We start from the raw sequence: 17,177 nt of genomic DNA, 5'->3' as shown, positions 1-17,177 counted from the left end.
TTTTAATGTTGTTGAGTCCAATTTGTTTAAGGAGTTTATAAAACTCCTAAATCCAGATTACCAAATTCCATCAAGAAAAAAGCTTTCAAATCAATTGCTAGATAAAGTTCACAGTGAAATAACATCTGCAGCTGTGAAAGAACATGAAACACTAGGTGTACTGTTAATCGATGGTTGGAAGAATTCTGCTGCTAATAGCAAACTAGTTGTCTGTACAATACACACAATAATGGACAAGAGTATGTATCTGAATTCATGGGACTTAACTGGCATAAGAGAAACAGGAGATGCACTAACAAAAATTGTACATGAAGCAACGGAAATTGCTAAGAGCAAATTCAACATTCGTGTTTATGCCGTCGTATCAGACAATGCTTCTGCAATGATATTGATGGGTAATTCAGTTAATTTATGGCACGTACTTGACGTATTATACCTAGTTTCATACGTGTATATAACCAATGTATAATACGTTAAGTATAATACGTGCCCAACCCTGGTCATGCGTGCGTTCGAAACTCTACGAATGCGCTTGCTGCATTGGAGTAAGAAAGATACAGGAGCACAGATATCTACACTAAACTAGATTGCTAACAGGCTATCTAAAAGCATGTAACGGTTTGTGTTCGATAGAGTTTCCGGTGCATGCGAGAAAATGGCCGTTACCGCCACATATTTTCACTATGTTTATGGCTCCTGTACACAGGACGAGGTAATGTTTGCCGCGCGGCGGAAGTTCGCGCGACAGCCAATCAATATGCTACTTTCCGTAATAACCTTCTAGCGGAAGCGGTGCACTTGGACACAGCCAATCACAGCACCGTGTACTTAGAGACATTTGTAGGGTCACTTGACAGCGACTTGTGATTGGACTGTGTCCAATTGCCCCGTGTCCAACTGATATACGCCCCCTTCTAGCTCTTACGGAAAAACAACATACTGATTGCATGTCGCGTGGACTTCTGCCGCGCGGCAAGCATTACCGCGTCCTGTGTACAGGAGCTATTAGTAATAAAATTCTTTTGTTGAAAATGAGCAGAGCAAATAACGTCCAGTATCATCTATTTTTTTGTTATTTTTTGATGCAATAAGATGCTGGCATTTTTGGTTTTATGACAGTAATTTAATGTCTATGCTGACTCACATTGGGTGCTTTCCAGTTGCGTACACTGTGTACACAAAACCAGTTTATTGGTTGCATATTATCTTACAAGATATTTTAGATAATATGTGACCAATAAACTGGTTTTGTGTACGTGTGTGTCAAAATGTATTAAGCAATTGGAAAGCACCCAATTTAATTTAGTATAGACATCTGGGGGTCGATTGTGTATTTCCAAACAAAGTGAAAATTACAAAAGTGAGCAAATTTTCTAGGTATTGACCAATGAAGTTACAAATATTTTAGTAAATTTGCTCACTTTTATCATTTTCACCACATTTTGAGATACACAATCGACCCCCTGTGTACAGGAGTGAGATAAAGAAAGAAAAGAAACACTCGAGTGGAGTTTTCGAACGCGTCTCATTATGACCGTCAGAAATACAAATTTTACAACAGGAGGTCGACTGTGTATCTTGAAACGGAATGAAAATTACAAAAGTGAACAAATTCACTAAGCATTGACCAATAAAATTATAAATATTCTAGTAAATTTGCTTACTTTTGTCATTTTTACTCCGCTTTGAGATACACAATCGACTTCCTGGTACGAAACAGCTTTCTCTGCTGAACGCCATCTATGTTAAATACATAATGGAGAATTCACATCGCGTCCGATATCCGATGTACGACGTCCGATATTCAATAAAAGAATAAATAGCTTTTCAATGGAGAATTGAATTCTCTATTAGAAAGCTGTTTTCTTATTGGATATCGGACGTCATACATCGGACATCGACGCGGTGTGAATCCTGCATAAGCGCAGTAATATTTACTAGATCTAAGGTCTTTAGAAACTTTGGAATATTCGCATATATTTATCATTGTCGATTATTCGAGAGGAAACAGCAACAATTCAACAGATATTGGGTGCTTTCCACTTGATAACACATAAGCATCATTCTGTCTTTATTCCATATTCAATAAATAACAAAGATAGGATGATGCTTGGATCGATTTGTGTTATTAAATGGAAAGCACTCATTATTATTTCTCTCAGATATAATTTTACATCTACAAATGTCACTCTAATGCAGGATTCACACCGCGTCCAATATTCGACATACGACGTTCGATATCTAATAGGAGAACAGTTTTCTAATATAGAATTTAATTCTCCATTGGAAAGATATTCTTTTATTGGATATCGGACGTCGTACGTCGGACATCGGACGCGGTGTGAATCCTTAATAACCTATATTCGAGATATTTTTGATGTCTCTTCGAATAACCCACAATCATGATGCATAAATATATAGACCCGACACGTACGATCGAGAATTTCTAGTAACTCCAAATCTAGTAAATGATAAACTTCAATTTACTTCATAAATAATTTCGTGTTACGTCCTTTCAAAAATATCTATCAATTTCGGCTTTGATTCTTTTTTTAAACAATATTTCCATTGCATAGTGCAGACAAAGCCACTTGTTGCAAATATCATTATTAAAGGCAATTCTCTCTACAGCATCGGATTGGTCGCCATCGAGATAGTTCCCAGAATATCCGAGAAGCAAAGCTCCCAATTGGTTGCCGCGAACGGTTTCTTTCTGGATAAGAACCGTTACACAGCCGTGAGCGTCCTTTTTATTACATAATATTTTCGCGCAACAGCCGGCGAAAAGCTCGTAAAAGCCCCAAAAGCAACGTCTGATCGGCCTACGAAGCGGATCGCGTCACACGGGATCGATTTCCGGCGAGTTTCTAGTTACGAGAATGGCGTTGAGATCGATTTGCCGGCTGTCAATTGATTCGACCTTCAGGCAGTTGAGCCATTTCGGAGCCACCGCCCGCCCGAGACGACCGTCCTTCAATACGCTCGCACGAAGTTTCGCCGCAGTAGCTGAAAACATGGGTTTGCCACGAGTTTTCTTCGACATGACCGCGGACGACAAGCCCGTGGGTCGCATCGTGATGGAGGTGAGTCGAAAAACGACATGTACACCGTAACGACAAACCGACACTTCGACCAGACCGCGGAGCACCTTCGTGATTCCAGCGTGCATGGCCATTTTGATTCGCTCTTTCGAGCCGGTCGTTCGCGAACGGATCGCGCCCCGGCGTGAGACACGCGTGCCGATCGCGTCGCCGACGTGGTCGTAATGCGAGCTCGGCTAACGACGGAATAAAAGACAAACGGCAAAACTCGACCGGTGATTGTCGCTCTCACGAATCAGTCGAATCATGGCGAACGGTCGTTCGTTCGCCGCGGTGCATCATGGTCGCGCGGGTTTGCTCTCCCGCACACGATCCTGGCCGTCATTGCGAAATTTTCCATTGACCGACGATGAGTCGACGCGCAATTACGAGCGAACTGCACCCGTGCGCACGTGATTTCGCGAGTTTCGCTTCCGTTGTGCTCGGCTTCAGCGGAAAATCAGACAATGGCATTATTCCGAGAAGAACGTGGATGTAGGGAAAAAGAATCTCGCGCATAAACGCGACTGGACTATTCGCAATGGTTTCGCGTCGATGCGATCGATAAGATTTTATTTCTTATCTTCTTTTTTTAATTTTGATAAATCACATGTTTTCTCGATAAATCTCGATAAAACATGTTATCGCTCGCGTGAGGACTTTATCGTGTGAAAATCCGTGCGATGCACAGCGCGTCGACGAATCGCATATTGCGACACACTCTATAAATATCCACCAGCAATCTCGGAAATTAGCAGGGCTCGTTAGCTCGTTATTTCTGCTAAGTAATAGAATAGTATTAGAATTTTATTTTAACGTGCAGGTTCAGAGTTTTATGGACAGATGGCGCGAGAGAGCTGAAGCACCGTCGATACGTCGTTTTCTTGTTGCGATTTTTTATCCTGTGTTCTTTCTTTTTTCGGAAAGCAGATCTTTTAGCTTTTAACGTCAAGCGCCGACGATTTTCTTACCGTAATCATCGCGATACGATCGCGATCGTCTAATCGCGTTATGCGATAATTGAATACGCGAGGCATGCAAGCAGCGACTTCGACTACATTCGTCCGCTGTAACGCGATTTTCCAGCTGAGGAAGGACGTGGTTCCCAAGACGGCGGAGAATTTCCGCGCCCTCTGCACCGGAGAGAGAGGCTTCGGCTACAAGGGAAGCAGCTTCCACAGGGTCATACCGAATTTCATGTGCCAGGGTGGTGATTTCACCAACCATAACGGCACCGGCGGCAAATCTATCTACGGCACCAGATTCGAAGACGAGAACTTCAAGCTGACTCATACCGAGCCCGGTATACTTTCCATGGCGAATGCTGGCCCCAACACTAACGGCAGTCAATTCTTTATCACCAGTGCCAAAACCAGTTGGCTCGACGGAAAGCACGTTGTGTTTGGCAAGGTCGTCGACGGGATGGATGTTGTTAGAAAGGTGCGTATGTGTTCTGCTGCGGGATGATCAATCTCAACGGCATCTCTAAAACATAGATGGTAGGTCGTGACTGCATTTCTGGCGAAAAACGCGCGTATACGTGTTATTCTAAGGCTGAAGTCCCATGGCATGTATTTTCCGCGTATCGCGTAAACGCGTAACCAATAAATTACAACGTTTAGTGTTTCTGTTGGAACTTCTAAAAGAATAGAAAGATGTGATTGATTACGTGGTTACGCGTTACGCGAAAATATATGCCATGGGACTCCATCTTCAGGGAAAATTTTCACATCTTGAGTTGCGCTCCAAAATGTCCTTTTTTAGGAAAATTTTACTCCATATTCTATATGTAACGTGAATTATAAGTAAGATGACCAGATTCCAGCCCTGAATTTGGGACACTTCATAAATGTGTGAAACGGGGGGAGGCGGGTTAAAAGATCCGAAAATTATTTGACAATCATTGAAAATGACGGCAAATCGGTATCCCGAATAGCACTCGAAAAAATTCGGGACAAAGAGTAAAAAATCTGGTCACCTTAATTATAAGGCACTGAGTAAAATTTTCCTCAAAAAGAACGTTTCAGAATGCAAACTTGGCAGAAAAGTAGAAAGCCTCGTAAGTTAAATTTGTCTTGCATGTTTCCATACTGAAAGTACCATTTTATTTTCCTTCTAAATGTAATGAACGGTAAAGATAGAATGATGCTTTCAGAGCACGGAAGTACAAATGCAAGACAAACTTAGCTATAGGGAAAAAGTTGCAAACTCGATCACGTTACCGAATCCCGGGTATCGGAATCCCTTGCGTACATATAAATAAGGAAAGCTAGATTAAAGTCAAAGTTACTATGCCGCGTCAACAGATCAGAAAGTCTTTTAATATGTGTTCAAGCATCAAATTCTCAAACGCACATCTCTTTTAATGGACACTAAAATCAGCAAGTGCTTTCAGCAGAGAGAAAGCTGCTTTACAATTTGTGAGATTTGTGAATCTGATGGGTATACGCTCTTAACTTTGCTTGAATCTAAGAGCGTATGCCAATTAGATTCGCGAATTTTACAACAGTTGCGAAGCAGTTTTCTCTGCTGAACGCAGCTAATAGATCGTCTATGGAGACGGAGATTGTTACAGCAAGCGAGCAAGCTTTTCTTACCTACTTCTATACTTGTATTTGCACAAAGGACTCTGGCAACCGAGACCAATCAGGGAGGAGTCGGTCACGTGATCGAGTTTGCCACTTTCTCCCTACGAGGCTCTCTGCGGAAAGGTAGAAGCCAATCAGAATTCGCGCGGGTGGTCAGGTGATAGTCGACAGTTTCTGCTTTTTTACCAGCGCGAATTCCGTTGGCTTCTGCCTTTCTGCTTTCTGCCAAGGTATGAATTCTACCCGAGAAATTCCCTTCCTTGATATACCAAGAGAGAATTAAGTACAGCGGCATTGTTTTTCAGTTGGAGGCCATGGGATCTCAGAGTGGCAAGACCTCAAAAAAGATCGTAGTAGCAGACTGTGGAGAGTTGTAGACCGACTAGATATTGTGATGACTGCATTTTTATTTAGCTGTTGCATACATATTTACAGTCTTTATTACCCTTACTTCCATTCTCATTGAACGCATGTCCCCTCTCACACACACACACACACACACACACACACACTCTTTCTCTTTCTCTCTTTCTCTCTCTTATCTGATGGTGACAATTTATTCTTGTCTGATTAAACATAGGATTTGAAGCTTGTTCAACATAGAGACAAAAAGAACTACCTGTATTGTTCCTCACTTCATCTCTCCTCTTCTTGGCTTCCTTCCCTTCTCCTTTTTGTCCTTTTTTCTCGAATAAACTTTTCTTCCTTTGTCTTTACCGGGCGACAGATTTTTTCTTGACAAAAATTATCTGGTGAAAGATTTATACTCTTTTTTTTGTTGTTGTGCTCTGCGACCTGTTGTTTTACAGATTTATACTAACGCGATGTGTCTTTTTTTGCAAAAATCCATATTCTTCCACAAAAACACGCTCGCTTAGCACCGTTGAAAAGTGTGGTGAAAGAATTAGACGCAGTAATCTCCAATTTTTGTCGTGTCATCCTGCGAGAGAGTTAATCGATATTCAGAATACGAGGAACTCTTATAAAGTGCAGTAGATTGTTTTGAGAACTCAAGAAAGAAATTAGGATTTTGATGCACCGATTCCAGTGTTAATTGATGCATTTATCCTTAGCGTCGTATTTTTCAACTTAACATACGATGCTTATAACACTTCTATGCGTATGCGTGTGTATATGATTCTTACACATGTCAGGTGTCACCATTACAATTTTCGTTTTATGTTCCTTCGTATAAGTGTATTCCTCTATCCGTCATTCCTCTACCGAGTATGAAAAAGATACGTGTTTGCTTATTGTAATGCGGGCAATGCCTGATAATAATAATAACATCTTATTATAATACAACACCAACGAGTTGAAAAAAGAAATGTAGTTGCAACAGTCTGAATAGTTCCGATTTCTTAAAAATAAAATTGTTTTCAGAAAGATCCATAAGCTTGCATTTCATTTATATTACACTGATCCTGTAGAATTATAAAACCGATAGCACGTACACGCACAAAGCTTCGATAAAGATTCTACATTTACTAGCTCGAATCTCATTGATTCTTCTAATCACATTTGTTCACATCGTGTTCAGATCTGCGTATACGTTGCCTGTTAATTACTCGGCTAATCTAGCATTTCAACAAACTTGACACCCCAAACAGCATGAATTTTTTAAAAACATCTAGAAGAAAGGAGAACGTCTTTTTACATATCTTTAGGGTCGCTTAGAAGCTTGTACTTATCTAACACATTGTATCTACAAACGCGATAGAGACGATCAGGAGAACCAGCGAGTACCAGAACTTTATTAAAGCTTAGTGCGCAGAAATTAAAAGCGAATCGATCGATCTACGCGAGACATTTACATCTCAAAATTACCATTTCTTCCTTTTTATAAACGTTACATATTCAAGCATGGGGGTGTAACGTCGATACTGACCTTTTCCGTTGCCCTTTCGCATTACTCGCCGCGTCGGGAAACTTTAATAACGTGTGTGTCAAGGCTGGGACATCGATACACGAGACGAAGTCGTAGTGTTTGCAACATTTACGATCAACGTATATTTCATATATTTCATCCTTCCACATTCGCGTCTTGATCTCGCCAGAAAACATTGACAGAGAACATATCGATATCTCTTATTTATATACAATTCCGTATTACATCAGGACACTTGGGTAATCTAAGCTAACATACAAAGAGCCTCTGCGCTAAGTCTAAGATACACACAAGCGAATCTCACGCTTTCGGGTAATTCTGCTTAAACGCAATGATGATGAGAGAAACGTGACGAGAGCGCAAACTAAATTGACAATTTTCCTTGATCCATCGTTTCAACGCGCAGCGACATACGGTCAAGTGTATCTGAACAGCGTAAACTTCTGAAAGACGTCTTCGAGATGTTTAAAAGGCGTCCTATCTCTTTCAGTCGTCTTTTAGGCTTGTATCAATAATCACTGAACTCTTTTCAAGTGAGATACTCAGATTTGAATTCAGAATTAAATGAGAGTTTGTCAGTTGAATCGCACAATTACAGATACATATATATTATAATTAAACTAAAAAACTTGGATCTAACTCTGAATATAAATCTGAGTATATCACATGTGACAACTATTAAGGGGTATATTGAAGTCGATGACAACCTCGAACAATGTCGATAAGAGAAAGACGTTACTAACACAATCAAACTATTCTTTTCATATAGATCTTACTTTGTTTTATCATATTCAATGAAAAACCTAATCACGCATGAAGAAATTTAAAATAGAAATTGAAAATTTTTTACAAACTTTTTAGATATTTTTAAGTTCTTGAATTTGGATGCGAAAAGATACAGCAATGTTCTTTAAAATTTTTCTATTTGGAGCATCCACACTCTCGGTATATACAAGCTGTGGAACTTTTGGATTATAGGCAAATATTAACTGACAGCTTGAGATTTTACATAAAAAATATTTTTCATTTTCCTAACATATTGAACAATGCTCCTATTTATTTTTGTACGTAGTCTATTGCGTGAAAGCATTTGTAATTCTGTACAATCAATATGAAGTAAACTTCGCAGGAAAGTGTCAGTATTCTATCGGCAAGGTTTTCAGCTCCAGCATCCTCTTAATATGCGACTTAGAGGACTTAGAAATTTATGCTGTCCGAGTAATACCTTGCTGTGTCGTTATTGTACTGTAAGGTGTACCACTCTTTTTTTTTTTGTACGTATATCGGTATCTCTATATCAGTGGCGGTTCGTGCGGTCGCGATTAGGAGATAGAGGAATGGGACAGTGAAAGGAACAGGAAAAGCGGTGAGATAAGAGAAACGACAGACAAAACGCCAATGACACCGGACCAGCCGCCACTACATCCCTTCAAGAATATATCATATGGATATTAATATATATATGTTATCATATCTCTAACACGTGCTCCTTTGACCCGCAAAGGATAGATCAACGTTCACGACTATCGATAAGTTATCATTGTTAATACGAGAAATGCACTTACACAGCACAGAATATCTTATTTTACACTGTAATATCTCTCGCAAGAAAATCTTTTGCGCCAATGTGGACTTACTCACATATTATCCTCCACTAATCCACCTCGTCGCGCAATTTCTTTTCGCACGAAAAGAGAGCCTTGGAGATCTGTATTTCGTATATATTTATCGACAATTGTCGGTTTGGCACATATATATATATATATATATATATATATATATATATATATATCGTTGCACAGATATAATTATATTATAAGATAACTGTGCAACAAGTACCAGATCGATAGATGTCGATAATGAAATTCGCCAAACGCGTACGAAATACAGTCTTTACTTATTCTATAATTTGCTTATTTTATAATCTCGTAACGGCAATGAAATTGTCGTTAAATGTCGTTACGTAGCTATATCTACGCATATCTACGATATATCTGCGGAACGACGCGTAACAACAGCGATATAGTCGTTAAAAGTCTAAAGATTCACCAAACTTTGACCAAACTAATCGAAGAATAACTCGCAAACTTCAATTTCCAGCTGTGTAATTTATCGTCCCGTAGTAATCGAAAAAAATTATTTTATTAATATATTTTACTTCAAAAAATACATCCAAGAAGTAGGACTTGGTTTATAATATTATTTATTTACTCATTCCTTCATTCTCTCATTGGTGACCGAAAAATTAATAACCTCTATTTTAGTAAAGCGGAGCAAGTGATACTTGACTGATAGCGATTTTAAATCGTCGATTGGACTGATCAGAGTTTGGTGAAGATGTCGTCCTGAGCATACATAGGTACATTCACGAGACACGAAATATCGACTTCGAGACCTTCAAAATCGAGAGAATGTGAATGAAGGATCGTTATATCTCACATCGTAATATGCAATCGAAGTAGACACGGAAAAAAGAAAAGAGATCATTCTTGCGGAGGATTGTCGGTCGATTGTACATCGTCGACGTTGCGTGGAACGTCGCGCACCTCGTAGAAAGAAACGAACCGAGTCACGGGATCGTCAGGAATGGTACGACGGTGATGATGGTGCACTACTTGACAAAGAGATCCTTGAGGGAGGAGCAAATCGAAGATTCGCAGTCCGGCGGCTGCTCCTGCTCCTTGTTGCCGCTCGAGAACCAGCTAGTCACCTTGCCGGAGCGTGGCTTGTTCGGTGACATGGATGGCTTTCCGGATGAACTGGCCGGTGCTTCCGCGTCAGTTCCCTTGTGGGCCGTGAGAATCTTCTCGATGGCATTGCCAAGCACCTGCCGACGTTGAGTGGAAAGTTACATTTTATCTCGCGTCATCGCGCGAGAACTTTAGCCTTTTTCCTTGGAGTCTAAGATCAAGTCAAAGATACGGGCAAGCGAAGGGCTCGTCGTTTACGATCGAAATCGATCACTTGCGACTGCAATTTTTTCTCAGAAGAATAGAATCATCAATATTAAAATCGCGAATTGCCTCCTCTGTATATTTGACAAAATAAAGCTTATATTTATATTTCACGATCCATGTTGCTGCTACTACTTTCTTCTCAGATTAACAAAAAATAGACATGTTGGCCAAAAATACTGTAACTTCAGTAGGATTAATTACTTCCTTTTCTCAGTATCCTCATTCGCGATTCTGCGATTTCATCGGCGGCATTCATTTACCTGAGCGTCCACCTTGGTACCACTGCTGTCGTCCCAGACAACCTTGTGTCTGGTGTCCAAGTCCTTTGGAGGCGAGCCCTTGCTCAAGGTGTCCCTGACGACCTTGACCAAATTCGACTTGTCGAGTTTGAAGGATCGCGAATTCTCGTCCAGGTACCGGTTCTTCTTTGAGATCGGTTGATGCCGCTTGACGAACCAAGTGCTCGGTGCTATGAGAGAGGCGGGGGTGGCGGTTTTACCGTCGTTGTTCACCGCTTTGCTGTTGGCGTCGCTCAGGATGGACACATCGAAGCTGTTGGAGCGGGAGCTCTTCAGACGACTGCGCTTCTGCTCCGCCGTCTTGGTGGACCAACTCGACTTCTGCTCGTCCTTCGAGTTCGAAGTGCCGCATGTGTTTATCTCCGTCGCGGACGACGTCAAGGAGCTCAGGATGGATATTAGGTCGGTGTTGGAACATATGATACCTGCCGCCGGGCTACTCGGTACTTCGACCTCGCACAGCGGCCTCGTCATCTCGGATGCACGTCTACGCAAAGTCGACGTGGACGCGATGGACGCCGAGAACTCGGAGAATCGGCGTTTCTGATGCTGCGTGTATTTCTGCGTGGAGTTGCTGTTACCCTCGAGAAGCTGGACCTCGCACACGCGCTCACGGGATGGGGTCTTGTACATTTTTAAACGTACCTGAAAGGGACGCGTTTGCACGAGCATTAGGCGAAGCGTGTCGTTTGATTATTTAAAAATGTATTCTAGTCCGATTCTGTATTCAGGGTCGTCGTAAGTTCATCTTGAGATGTTAAGTAATTAATGAAACAAGAGCATTCTACAGCACTTTACTCGCTAAGTTGCTTTGGGTGAAATTCCACTCAAAACAAGTGAAAATTTACTGTAAATTTTTTATGGGAATTTTGCCATTTTTTTTTTTCGGAATTACATGAGCGAATATTTAACTTGAATTTATAAAGTGAAATTTCTTTTTAATTTATGTATAAGTAAACGTTTCACACACGAGATTTAGAGATTATTCGAGACGATTTAGATTATTTATATTAGAATATGAATTTTTTTATGATTTTACCGTAGCAGGATGAAATACATCAGACCCACTGTACAATTTCGAACGAAAATATTTACTCTCAACGATTTATACCAGGGAATTTATTTTGTATAAGTAAAAAAATCACTTCAAGTGGCTTAACTGTTATTTTGCTTTTCGAGTTGAATTTCACTCCGAGATATCTAGACAGTAAAATCAACTTTAAACGATCTCAAATATAAGATATCGTATTGTAAATATCACTCTAAGTCATACGCTTACCTCTTCACTTTTCTGTAGTACAATTTTACACATGATTTCATCAAATTAAACTATCGGATTTATTTGTTTAATCTGAAGAACGCCGTTAATCTCTAGTTTAAATTGGACACTTCTGTACCTCGATATCCGAAACGAAAACCTACTTTTCTAGCCTTGATTTCAGCAATGTCGTCCATAATATCGAGTTGCAGATTATGAGTACTTCCGCTATTACTGGGCGGACCGGTTAGCCCGGTCGACGATTCTCGTCGGCTCTGCAATATCCTGGTGGCACCTCCCATGGGAAACGCGGCGATGGATTCTCGACGGTTGCGTCCGAAGAGGGTGTTTGGCACCCTGGAGATGGTGACGACGGAATGTCGTCGACCGCCTGCCTGAGGAGCCGGCGCCTGCGAAAGCGTTGCCAGGAAGGCGGCCTCCCTCACCGACGGGCCGGATCCTTCTCCACCGCGTTCGCTCAGTCGTCGCACCTGTTCGCATAATGTCGTCGTCGCGTGTATTATTCGAAAAGAGAATGTCAAGTACAACTACAACTACCTAACAAGATGACTACCTAATTAGCGACGTTATAATGTTTGGGCAACATCAACTAGTTAACATTTAAATTATATATCGTCTGTTATCTACGAGGAGTAAGCCGACTTGAAGTTGAGTCTCATTAGAAATTTCCATGTTGGCATTTCGACCGTAATCTTCGAAAACTCAATTTATATTTCTATAACTACTTGAACTTTGAACTTTGCCGCGGATTTTCTTTAAGATGCGAGATATACAACGTACGAAATATAACATAGATATATAACATACTTCTATTAACATCCCACATGACACATGCACGTATCAGAAACGTTTCTCAAACGTATCTATAGTTTCAGAACCATAAAGCATCAATCAGAAACGTTTTAACAAGAACCTTTCTGAAATCTTATTTATGAAACGTTTATAAAACGTTTTAAGACGTTTCTTCAACGATTTTTTCGCAAACATAACATTTTACCTAACGTTTTTTGAGTGGACATTTTTACTTATGAGAAACGTTTCAGAAACGTCATGAAACATTTTGGAAACGGTTATGAAACGTTTGGTTCTGACGTTTATAAAACATTTCTAAAACGTGTGTGTGCTACTTAGGATATTACTTTTCATGTTATTATTATCAAAAGAAAATATTCATTCTCTCACAATGAGAGAAATTTGAAAATCAGTCTTCGAGATTGTGATTTCTTCTGTCTTTCTTTTTTTCTTATTTTTTTTTATTTTCTTCGGAAGAGGATCACAACTACTGTAGCCTATATAATAACGGCTTATTTCAAGCTAGTAGGGTATGTTTTCTTTACCTTTTTTTTTTAGCAACATCGCATTATCGTTATCACTGTCATGTGGCGTTTGACAAACGTTTACCACGACTTCCTTCGCGGACACATATGCGTACCTGGGATGCGGTTATCCCGGATGTACACTGCGGAGTCGGTAAGGAGTGCTTCCTGGCGTCCCTCCATGGCGAGAGCAGATAGGGATTCAAAGATGGTGAATCCGGATCCACGCATCGCGGTGGCGATTCCGTTCGACGACGCTCCGCTTCTTCCTCGCCCAACGTGCTCTCCTCGACGACGATCAGCGGTTCTCCGGCGCCACTTCCGCTGCTCAGACCCGAGCAAAACGACTGCCTCCTCATCACGATGCTAATGTTCTGTCGATCCTATCTACAATTAGCACAAAAGTCAATATATCAATCAAAATTCAAAGAAAGGAAATAAAATTTACTGAGATTTTCGGAAGAGGAATGACATTTCGGGTCGATATGCACAGTATTTAATCGTAATTAATTTAATGTAACATTCATTCCGATTAATGAAATAAAGTTATCGCGTATTTAAAACTGCACACGATACCATTATATTTTAAGACCAACAAGAGCCAGTCGGAGGATTTAGTTTACGTGATTAATTTTCACTATGGGAGGATAATAATACCTCACGATGTATCGTACGCAAGAATCTTTTTTTATTATAACGTACAGTGGATAATTTTTATCCATCGTTTAATCGATTCTGTGTATATATATTCTGCTTTATCCGAAATTAAATTATTAATTCCCCATCGCCTTATTATTACAAGATATTTGGCAATTTCTTTTTAAATATAATGGAAATTGTAGTGAGCCTTATTTCTAAAATGTTTGTTGCACACGATATTAAAAAATTCCAGGCGAAAGCCTCGTTCGATTTTCCACAGAGACAGATATTTGCCAATGGATAAAGCGTCGTGGCATGCAGTTCGGTGTACATTGTCCGATTAAATCCGTGTAATTCGTATCACACACCTCGACTCGATATCGAGCGAGTAACTCGACAACTTTGCGTACCAGGGAATTCGCCTTGTGGGTTTCATTAAGTCTTAACAAGTTCGTCGATATCGGCACCGTGTCGTTAATTAAATTAAAATTTATTTCGTACAAATACTATGTTCTAACCAAAAAAGAAGAGATCAATAAGTTTTCTCCTTTGTCTTCTTTCTCATCCTCTCTTTTGACGAAACTTCCAGAAGGAACAAAAGTCATAAAAATCCATCTGTAGAAATAGTTTGAATTGCTTGAAGGGGAAACTCAACAATTAAAGTTTAATGAATCTTAAAGATATCTTAAAGATACACCGAGGGTTAAACGACGGGGGTGAAATCTCCGTCTCAATATATTTATATAAGACATAACACCGCCGAGAGCAAGGTATACACTCTCGACAGTCATAATGCACGGCCATAAATTTAAAAAGTTTCACGCGACTGTCAAGGAAAGGAGTAGTAGCATTAAGGATCACGTTGCGCAGCCGTTACACAAATATTAGTCCGGGCAAAAGTTATCGCGCCTGGGTCAGCTCATGATAATAAAAGTCACGATCGGTTTTTTTATCGCTTTTTCCTCTCGAAGACACGCGTGCATTACTTTTCGCTGTCAATTATTCGCAGAAGCACCGCGCGTGATTCGAAATATTCAAAATGACATGGCAGATCCTCGAAGATGGATTGAATCGTACCAAAAGAATCTGCCGATTCTATTGTTCGATTCAGCCGTTTCTCGGCCAATCGCAGCCACACCCGCGCTTTCGATCGACGACGAAAAAGCCGCCTGCCCAGTCGTCGTCCTGGTAACGGCGATAAAACCGGAAATTAATATTCGAACACGTAGGTCAGATAGCTGTCGGACTGAAAATAGCCGACCGGCTGAAAATAGCGGGGGTGAAGCCACAGGAATTCCGGTGGTGAGGCCGTCCGCAGGAAAATCGCTTGCGAGACGGAAGTGGATTGCTAGGAAAGCAAGAGTAGGATGACCCCTATATAAGGTGACGGCCGCTTGACGGACACTTGAAGACATTATTGTCTAACAATTCAGACGATTCGAATCCGGTCCCGAAGCAAGAAGCCAAATCTCCGTGGCGAGTCATGAAGCTGCTTGCTGTCTTCGCCCTCTTCTGCGTGTTGGCGTACGCCTCGGCCGACCCAATACCTGCCTTTTACGATGAACCGACTGACGAACTGAGTAAGCATATTTCGTTGATTTAAAATTCATCGCGCAATCCTTTTCTCATCTTCATCGTCACGAGTCGACGATCACCTACCGAGGTTTTTTACTCAGGACGACGTTCACGGTCCGATCTTGTATTTGAAACCGTCTTAAGCCCAGTTTGAGAAGATATAAATAATGCAAGTGATCGCTTGTGATGGCCTAACTTGGTCTGCATAAATAGCCGTCGCTTCAAACTTGCCTCAAGTGAGAAACGGATTGAAATTTAGGCCCGTATTGAAGAGTTATTACCTAAAATTTATCTCAGATACTCAATATAATAATATAAACTTGCCTGAGATATTCAGATCAGAATTTTGGAGTTAGGTCTGAGTACTTTAGTTGAATCATATGATATACGTGATATTATTATTATCCTAAAATAAATATATATAATATTATTATTCTAAAATAATTATTATATAATAATATTATTATCCAAAAATAAATATTCGGAAATATTCATATTATGCCGACATAGAAATTTTTAACGAAACTCAACTTCAAATCGGTTTATTCCTCGTAGATAACAGACAATTAAATAAACCACGATTTATTTAAAGGCTCTTCCCAGGGCTCATTTCGTATATTTGTCTTTTTTACGTAACTACACGGAAAAAAAAGATTTGCTAATATATGGAAAACTAAAAATATTAGTTGCAGGAACAAATTTTCTTTGCCAATATATATATTAACAAATCTTTTAGCTGTACCAACTAAATAACTTCGTTAAGCAAGAAAATTTGCTCCTGCAGCTAATATTTTTAGTAGTATATTAGCAAATCTTTTTTTTCCGTGTATATAAAACAGACTTGGTTTGATAATGTGGACATAAAAAGGAATATGTTCAATACATATATGAAAGATTGTGTGACGAAAAAAAAGTGTTAAACAATATTCCAAAGTATTCTATGAAAATTTTTCATTTGGGGATCTCACGCCAGACAAGTTTCAAGCAACGACTACCAATACATCGACCTCCAGTACCTTGAGATAAATCTAAATAGATTGAACTATGAATATCACTCTCAGAGATTCCCCGCAAAAATTGCGCATGGTTGCTACGGTGATGCGTCTCGATACTTTTCATCTCGACGCGTCACTTCGAGATACAGTGCGAGGGAACTTCTCGATGGAGTAATAAATATCCAGAGTACGGGCTACACAGAATAGCCGCGTCACTCCGACTCTACTCTACGCTTCTGGCACGCCTCCGATAATACGTTGTCGATATCCTTTCGCGTCGTAGTCCGACGCGTCCTTCTCCCCCGACAGGACAGCTATTTCGTTATTATTAGGACCTTAACTTAGTTTCCGCCCGCAAATGTTAGATGGCAATGCAAACAGTTCTAGTAGTCATTACTAACGAAACAGGTAGTTTGTGATTAATTTCGACATTTCTCGATAACATTCAGTCAGCATACACAATTATTTTCCTAAACAACAATTTCTTTTGCTTTGTGAAAAATGGAACGCGATAAAGTGTTTTTTCGACATGTGCTTTTGCACTATTTTGATTTGAAAAAA

The 17,177-nt window shown here is 40.1% G+C and overlaps 3 protein-coding genes across 6 annotated transcripts in view; 2 read left to right on the top strand and 1 right to left on the bottom strand.

The window, feature by feature from the left end:
• Positions 1-2,758: 2,758 nt before the first annotated feature.
• LOC116842422 (peptidyl-prolyl cis-trans isomerase-like) lies at positions 2,759-7,063 on the top strand. Its single transcript, XM_032811631.1, has 3 exons — positions 2,759-3,083; positions 4,167-4,520; positions 5,974-7,063. The coding sequence occupies exons 1-3, from the start codon at positions 2,880-2,882 to the stop codon at positions 6,043-6,045; spliced, it is 630 nt and encodes a 209-aa protein (XP_032667522.1). The 5' UTR covers positions 2,759-2,879; the 3' UTR covers positions 6,046-7,063.
• A 498-nt stretch (positions 7,064-7,561) lies between these two features.
• The window catches only part of LOC116842419, a 31,093-nt gene continuing 21,477 nt past the window's right edge, over positions 7,562-17,177 (bottom strand). For all 4 annotated transcript variants that reach the window (XM_032811624.1, XM_032811625.1, XM_032811627.1 and 1 more), the window contains exons 2-5: positions 13,524-13,794; positions 12,235-12,561; positions 10,774-11,457; positions 7,562-10,383 (exon numbers count right to left, since the gene is read on the bottom strand). In XM_032811624.1, coding sequence (XP_032667515.1) covers positions 10,168-10,383; positions 10,774-11,457; positions 12,235-12,561; positions 13,524-13,766 — 1,470 coding nt within the window. In that variant the 5' untranslated portion in view covers positions 13,767-13,794 and the 3' untranslated portion in view covers positions 7,562-10,167. The remainder of the gene's footprint in view (positions 10,384-10,773; positions 11,458-12,234; positions 12,562-13,523; positions 13,795-17,177) is intronic.
• Positions 15,446-17,177, top strand: part of LOC116842423 (defensin-2-like) — a 4,433-nt gene continuing 2,701 nt past the window's right edge. Inside the window, exon 1 of the mRNA XM_032811632.1 lies at positions 15,446-15,626. Coding sequence (XP_032667523.1) covers positions 15,530-15,626 — 97 coding nt within the window. The 5' untranslated portion in view covers positions 15,446-15,529. The remainder of the gene's footprint in view (positions 15,627-17,177) is intronic.

Source organism: Odontomachus brunneus, unplaced genomic scaffold (assembly GCF_010583005.1).
Source record: "Odontomachus brunneus isolate Ranch 3 - 2012 unplaced genomic scaffold, Obru_v1 Obru_scaffold_025, whole genome shotgun sequence".
Taxonomy (NCBI): domain Eukaryota; kingdom Metazoa; phylum Arthropoda; class Insecta; order Hymenoptera; family Formicidae; genus Odontomachus; species Odontomachus brunneus.
Note: the sequence above shows the minus strand (reverse complement) of the source record. Positions and strands in the feature narration are given on the sequence as shown.